The sequence below is a fragment of the Alligator mississippiensis genome, chromosome 1, assembly GCF_030867095.1.
Source record: "Alligator mississippiensis isolate rAllMis1 chromosome 1, rAllMis1, whole genome shotgun sequence".
NCBI classification, from domain to species: domain Eukaryota; kingdom Metazoa; phylum Chordata; order Crocodylia; family Alligatoridae; genus Alligator; species Alligator mississippiensis.
Genome location: NC_081824.1, coordinates 301,180,111 through 301,188,041, shown reverse-complemented (window position 1 = coordinate 301,188,041; position 7,931 = coordinate 301,180,111). Strand labels below are relative to the sequence as shown.

Below are 7,931 nucleotides of genomic sequence, written 5' to 3'. Positions count from 1 at the left end.
TCCATCCCCACCCGCCCATATACTGTCCCCGCCTCCATGCTCTGTGTCCAGCTGCACACTACCCACACCCCGCTCCCACTAGCCAGCCCCCCCCCCCGGCATCCAGCTGCCAGGAGTACTTAGACTAAAAAAAGTTGAAAACCCCTGTAGTACAACATTTATCCTAATAATTGTCCTTAACTTTTAGTATTCAACTTAAGTTGGATAATTTTAGAATTGAGCAAAGTTTCTGTTTTTAAAACTACATTCCAATACTTGTTGCATTAAATTAGGTAACATAACGTTTCAAAATAAGGTGAAGTCAATACAGAACCTTTCAAATATTTATTTAAAAACGGGATATATAAATGAATAAAAAAGGAGTTTAATCCAGAGATGCAAACATTTTGGAAACAGGAGAGGCTAAAGAAGGGTGACTTACAATATCCAGTTTTCCTGTATATTAATATACATTTCTAAATATACATCTCCTATATATTTATATACATTTTATAAAAAAATGCAGAGAACTATTTTCCACCCATGGTTCTATCTTTATTGACAGATGAACACAAATGTCTTGTTTTGATTCAAAAGCAATAAAACCAAGCTGATCAGCTTGGGTCCCGTGACTTCAAGGAGACGACACACGAGGCTATATTTTAGGTAGGGTATGAACAGTACTTTTGCTGTCTTAAGTTTATATATTTTCTGTACCTTTGCAGGTATCTCACCCTAACTCACAACAAATAAAGCCACTATGAGGGCCACTCAGTCTCAGTGAATACCACTGCATTACTGATTCTTTCTGTAGGTCCCCTCCTGCACAAAATGAAATTATCAAATCAAGGTACAGTAAGTTGTCTTCATGAATCCACAGCTGAATGTTCCATTAGATAATCACTGTCAGACTCTTCCATTTCTTCCTCACCCACTGATGTTTCTGCTGAACGTTTCATGCCACGTTGTTGTGAAATAGCCAGAGCATATTTAATGTTATAGCGATTCCACTCACAGCTGTAACAAAACAAAAAGTAACAGAAGGACAATATTAAAAGCTAGGCTCCACGTTTTAAATATCATCAAGTATTCTATAAAGACTCCCTCAGCATTCAAAAGCTCGAGTTTTTGTAGGATTATGGTTTACATTTAAAAAAACAAACGCACAAAACAAGACAAAAAGCCCCTGAGAGACAACAATACATACAGCTTGGAAACATCCTCAAAGTGACGCTGGAGGCTCTTCTGAAGGTACTGAATCATGGGCAGCAGTTTCCCTGACCTTAAAAGGAGAAAATGTGCAATTTATTGTGCAACTTATAAGCTACACATGAAATTCTAGAACGCCTTTCCTGCATGATTCTTCAAATTTTAAAATATAACTATACTATTAACCCATTTTACATATATGAACTTTCTTAATGTTACTGAATAAAAGCAACTGACTTTGCAACTTTGTACCATATCCACAAATAATTGTGTATGCTTTTAAGTCAATACATCATATGCACACAGTTTATCACTCCTGTTCCTTCATCATGGCTAATCAATTGCTATTCCATCCCCATCACAAATGTAAATGTCAACCATAGAAGACACTCCATTGTAAAGTTAAATTCCAGCTTTATGAGCTGATTCTTCTTACTATAATTACAAAGACGACTCCAGATATAAGTACCTCTCTTTGGAAGCAGAGATAAGAACCTGACTTCACCTATGATCTGTCTCTATTTTAGCAGTTAGCTGAACAGAAAAATAAATGATTCTGACATTTGAGATTCATTCACACATACTATCACGCAATAAGGCGTTATTCTTCAAGCCACAGCAGGAAGGAAATGAACATATAATGGATTCTTCCTCTAATTTAAATGATTCAAATAGCAACTGGGAGTAGCTATCCCATTTCTAATTTGCCAAGTGTTCTAATTCCCTTAGATAAGCAGGACTGAATGCATCTTTTACATCTTATCTAACTGCTGTGTACTGAAATCACTGCAATGCATTCCAAACACACCAGCATTTAGCGCACTTCAGCAGGAAGCATTTTCAAGTCTTTTTTACAGCTTTTATTTACATATTACCTATAAGCTAACTGTTCACACAAAATTCTAGCTACAAATCTGGGAAAGACTCATCTGCAACTTAACTGCAAGAATCAGTCATGTCTCCCAAACCTCTGCATATATTAAGTCACTGAAAAGTCATAATTGAATAATTTTAAGTGTCCTGTAAGTTTCAATTCAGAATCCCAAGCCACTAAACTGTCATAGTGTTCTGAAATACCTAGTGTTCTGTCCTTAATGTTCAAGTTCACTCACCTTGTTTTTAATTTCTGTCCATATAGCATGAGCAACCTCCGAGTCCAAATAAGATAGAATTCTAAGTGACGAGATTTTTCAAAGGCAGAGGCTAGAAATTCCAGCACCTTTTCCACATACACCTCTGGCAGTGATGAGCAGACTACATCAACTGTGGGTTTGTTGGAGTTTTAAAAAAAAAAGGTAAAATTATCAACTGGAATAACGTGAAGTTGAAAGAGACGGGTACCCTTTCAAGGGCTCTCCCAGCAATAATTCTCTGCAACACCTGATAGAAAGCACCTATCGGTCACCATTGTGGCCACTACTTTCCAGCCTTCCAGGAAGTCTCTACTCTTGAGAACCTGAAAATGTTTACTACCTTTATAAGCAAGACCATCACATGTACCTCCAAAAAACAGGGTTTGCCATAATATTCTCTCTCTCAATAAACCCTTTCCCCCTTCCCATTTTCCCCATCACTTTCATTACACTTTTTTTTTCTGCATAGACTGGCAAAATCTTGCTGTTCCTTGCTTTAGAGAAAGTGGCATACTAGATCAGATTAGTCTTCTCCATCTGCCATATTGTACAGAACTCCGCTTCTCCTTCCCTGTATCATTTCCTCTCCTTCTTGACTTTGTACCTGATCCATACACTCAGCATGTTATCACTCCCCTTGTGAACCAACCTTCCTCTCCCCTACCCCAGTCAAATCTGCATTTCTGACCACTGTATTCTTTCTTGTCTTGCTTTCCTAACTAAAAATATCTGAATTTAAGATTCACTTTCTAGATAATGTTTTTATTCAAATACTCTTCCCAACTCTTTCATCTATCCCCATGTTCCTGTGTTTATCTAGATTTTAAACTCTCTGGGACAGGGAAATCATCTTTCTAAATAACTGTTTAGTAATACTAAAGCAGTACACACTTTGTTGTTTTTTTAGGCCAAGCTCATAGCACAGACTAGGGGCTACTTGCACTCTTCCCCAAGTCCCCAGTATGCCTCCCAACCATCCTCCCATTTCAGACATTCCCAGCAATTCATAAAATCATAGGCATATTTCAGGAGTATTTTACTGTTGCCTTTTATGCCTCATGTTAGTTGCAACTAATTTTGTCTTTTTTATTTTACCTCAGCATGCTTGTGCTCTTCCTTTCTAGTCCTCTTAAATTATATGACCTCCCTCACATTTTTTGTACGATTCCTTTGTGATGTTCAAGTCCTTAAAGAGCTCCTGTTGCCACCATGTTAACCTCTTACTTTGTTTCCTAGCTTTCTTCCAAATCAGCATGACCCAGCCCCAGCCCAACTCCCTCCCATACCACAGGGACCCCAATCTCCACCCCCCCATGCCCCTTCCATTCCCCCACAACAGACTTATCAGCCAGTCACTGGTCTTCAAGCTGCTGGGCTGCGTATTGCAAATCAGATTGGTATCAGCTGATAATGCTTCCTTAAATCTGGCTAACAGTACCAGTCCAAAAAAATCTCTATCAGCGCACCCCTACTGATATGGTATCTTTCAGTAACTGCCAGCTCTCCAGAACTCTTTTATCCTTTGGAATAGCTTCCTAAGATACGCTGCTACTCCCACTCTGTTCCTCCCTTAGAACAGTGAATGCCACTCACCAGATCCCTTTCACTCAAATTAGAATTTCCCTACCTCTCTCCTGTACAAGGGGTTTTATGCACTTGCCCTTCTCCATCCTGAATGAACACAGATTTCAACACGTAATAGTTTTGCTGTACTGCGAAACATTTGGTAAAACTTTAGGGAAGCTCTGCTTACCTTCATTATATGGCACGGTCTCCATAACCTCCTGAATTAATTTTTTCTCATTCAATCGGAAGGCCATAATGATGGCCTTGGCATACTCCTTCTGATGCAGCACTTTACGTATGCTGCTGGGTGTGATGTCAATGTCCAACTCGAAAGGATCAAAGACCAGTCCAGAATCTAGAGAGTAGATGAGAAGGCCTTCTGTGGTGGTTGCTGCCCAGCTCCGTCCTAAAAGAAAAGCAGAAGTTGCTATTTAAACACAACCCTTGGTACATCAGGGAAGGAGTCAGGGGGAAGAGGTGTTGTTAATTAACAGGAAGATTCCTTGTCACTATTGCTTGGCATGATTTGGGAAAGGTGAAAGCCCTCTTCTCTCTCTTCCCCTGCTCCCTCTCCATCCCTGGCCCTGCCAGAGCCCATGCTCCTGACTGTGGCAAGGCACAGGCAGAGCTCCCCCTCTTTGGAGCCCCAGGCAGCTGACTGTAATGCAGTGCAGTGTGAGCCCCTCACTGCTGAATGCTGCCAAAGCACGGGTACACAGGCTGTATTCAAAGGCTCCACAAACCAGATACAGCCTTCAGGCCACACGCTGCAACCCCCCTGCTCTATATGATTTTTTTTTAATTGGCTACTATGTCTGAGAGATTCCAGCTGGATACCAGAATATACACATAACATGGGAAACAAATCCACTAACACACCAGTATAACCATTTCTGCAGAGGTCAACTCTAGGGGGTAGTTGCATCTCCTCCACTGCTCAGTCTTTCCACATGTTGCATGTGGAAAGCCCCCCCCCCCCCCCGTTACTGATAAACAACATTCCCTGTCAATACCCACCAGTAGGAGAAAAGCGGACACTTGTCACTCTTATCTCTGGTTTAAAATGCCGAGAACTCATGTCACCTGAAACAAAAGTTTAAAAGTGATTCACGAATACATCCAACTAAATAGGCACACCATAGATTCCCAATCCTGACCCTGGAGTTACTGTTATCAAATCAGTGCCAAAAAAAATTGACAAAGAGAACATCAAACCATCAAATGACAGAATTCAACATGTTTTACTTTTTGAGTAAATAAATTTGAAAATTATCCTGGTATTCCCATCAATGGGAATCCTTTTTCAATGCATACAGACTCAGAGCAGAAATCTTCTATCCCACAAAGCCAGTTTAAAAAGCAATGACAAATTACTGACACTGGTTTTAAGAGCTGAATTACCTCTCTTTACCCCAGGAAGAGCAATGGCAACACCATCTTCATCCCCAGCTCCTTCATCAATCAGTGCCATGCTGCCAAACTCAGTCATTTTTCTACGATCCAGGTACTCCTGAAAAATATTGGTATTTGATTTGCTTCAGATCCAAAAATGGAGGTTGTGTTTGAGAGAAACAAATGAAGAACAGGATTACTCAATAATTCCTCAAACATTTAAGTGGACTAGTCCAGTTACTTAAGGAATTACTGCTTTGTAATTTCATCCAATAGGTGTCACTGAAACTTGCAATACTGTGGGATAATGCTCAGTCAGTGGTGACAGTGCGTGTGCCACACAATCTTACAGTACCTGCTAGTCCGTGGTGGCCAATCTGTGGTACACATGCCACAGGCAGCCTTTGTCTGTGACTCACAGCAGATTAGAGAAGGGGCAAGCAGCACAGTGGTAGATCAGGCAGGGAAGAGGGAGCAGAACAGGAAAGGGAAGGGGACCAGAACAGCATGTTGGGAGGGCACAGGGCTCAATCTGGCAGGTGTGCCTGCCAAAGGCTGGCCCCACTACAGTAGTCACTTTGTGGGCGATTACTATCAGGTTTCAAAGAAAGTCTCAACCAGGGGGCTGTGGCATCCTAGAGTGCCACAAGACCCTTTGAAAAGTGCTGCAAAGTGTGAGGAGATAACTAGTTAAGTGGAGGCTCATGCTTGTCCCTGCCTGGCCAATTCCCCACCCTCACTTCCTGGATCTTCTGCAAGGAGATAAACACCATAATATATAAATTAGTTTTTAAAATGAAGTGCCACTCAGTTCACAAAAGTTATGGAGGGGTGCCTTGAGTCCAAAAGGTTGAGAACCACGAGTCTAAGTTAACATTCTTGAAAACAGTCACTTCAATGCAACAGAAAAGAAAAGAGATTAAGAGTTTCTAGTGAGTTAGTACGAATTATAGAAGGTATTGTAAGAATGCCATTGTTCAAATCAACTCAACTTTTATAAATCTGACTTTTAATAAAAGACCCCTTAAAACTGCATCCCTTCTCAGACACAAACCAGTGAAGCACAAAGAAAACAGCTCAACACAAACTGTCAGCAGTTTTAAAGTTTCACATTCTTGCAATAATTAAACTTAATTGTAAATTATCTGAATTACTGGGGACTTTCAACACCAAAACATTTACAACCTGGCAGACTGGGTCTGATTTAAGAGACCCAGAGTAGAAGCGTTTTTTTCTTTTTTGGTGGTTTCACCTGGAATTGACTCCAACCAAATGAGCCCCCATGTAGGTAGGCTCACGAACATTTTATTAACTGACGCTGCAAAGAAGTCTTCAGTGAACAAAATCTACTGCAAGAGTCACTTGCCTCCATTGCATCCAAGGAAAGATTGCATGAGATTTCAAATTTTTTAATCAGAATTTGTTCCTCGATGTGGTAAATACAGACAAACTTTGACAATCCACCTGCCAAAACAGACTGGCCATCTGCTGAGTAACACAGAGTGGTAAAAGATCTGGGGGGAAAAAACAAAACAAATCAAAACAAAACCACATATTGTTAATTTTAACCTGGTGTCTCAATTTTAGAAGTGGACATAAACCCCAATGCAATGCAGAATGTAAACACAGTAAACTAATGCACTGTTAAAAGGTGGAAACAGCTTCTGGTTTAATATTCCAAAGGAGCTTTGTTTAATATATGGTTAACATACAAATTACTTTATTTCTGAACCCTTCAAGTATTTTACTATGAATCACAAATAGCTTAAGACAAATTACTTGGAGTAATTTACTACTTGACAGGATGGAGAGAGTTTATGTAAATCTATACAAGATTTTGAAGATGTAATGCTCTCGTTACATTTTTACTTACAAAACAGTCTTTTCAACTCAAAGGCAAAACAATAGGGGTGCACCGATAGAGATTTTGGGGGCCGATAGTGACAGCCGATTTTTAAGGAGGCATATCAGCTGATACTGATCTTATTTACGATACCAGCCTGGCAGCTTGAAGAGCAATGTCTAGCTGGTTGGTAAGTCTGTTGTGGTGGAAGGGGAGGGGGAAAGGAAGGGGCATGGGGGCAGGGGGGTCAGACCGTGCGGTGAGGGAGGGAGTGGGGCTGGAGCAGGTGCTGCCCAGCCGGGGAGTGGCAGAGTGCAGGACAGAGCCATAAGCGGCTCATCCAGGGGGCATGGAGAGGGAGGGGGGAGAAGTTCTCAGCACTGCACATGCCCCAGGAGGCCATAGGGAGGCATGTGTCCCTGTGGGCAGGGGCTAGGGCTGCACTGGGCTCTTCCTAATGGGCTGGGCCAGGCTGCACTTGGGGCAGGCAGCAGCGGCACGGGGGGGAAGAAGGGAAGGCTGCAGCCACCCCAGAATTTGCCATAGCCCCCAACCCATTTTAATGCCAAAATGAACATGGGCTGACAGTGTGGGGAAGTGGTCAGGAAGGCCAACTGCACCTTGTCATGCATCCACAGATGCATCTCAAGCAGGTCCAAGGAGGTGATCCTCCCCCTCTATGTGACACTGGTCAGGCCGCAGTTGGAGAACTGCATCCAGTTCTGGGTGCCGCACTCCAGGAGGAATGTGGACAGCATGGAGCGGGTCCAGAGGAGGGCCACCCACATGATCAGGGGTCAGAAGGGCAG

General features: G+C 41.9%; 1 protein-coding gene across 1 annotated transcript in view; it reads right to left on the bottom strand.

Moving 5' to 3' along the window:
* Positions 1-309: 309 nt before the first annotated feature.
* Positions 310-7,931, bottom strand: part of PWP2 (PWP2 small subunit processome component) — a 31,186-nt gene continuing 23,564 nt past the window's right edge. The window contains exons 15-21 of the mRNA XM_006258403.4: positions 6,646-6,793; positions 5,289-5,397; positions 4,905-4,970; positions 4,075-4,293; positions 2,301-2,451; positions 1,187-1,261; positions 310-996 (exon numbers count right to left, since the gene is read on the bottom strand). Of these exons, the coding sequence (XP_006258465.3) occupies positions 846-996; positions 1,187-1,261; positions 2,301-2,451; positions 4,075-4,293; positions 4,905-4,970; positions 5,289-5,397; positions 6,646-6,793 (919 nt within the window). The 3' untranslated portion in view covers positions 310-845. The remainder of the gene's footprint in view (positions 997-1,186; positions 1,262-2,300; positions 2,452-4,074; positions 4,294-4,904; positions 4,971-5,288; positions 5,398-6,645; positions 6,794-7,931) is intronic.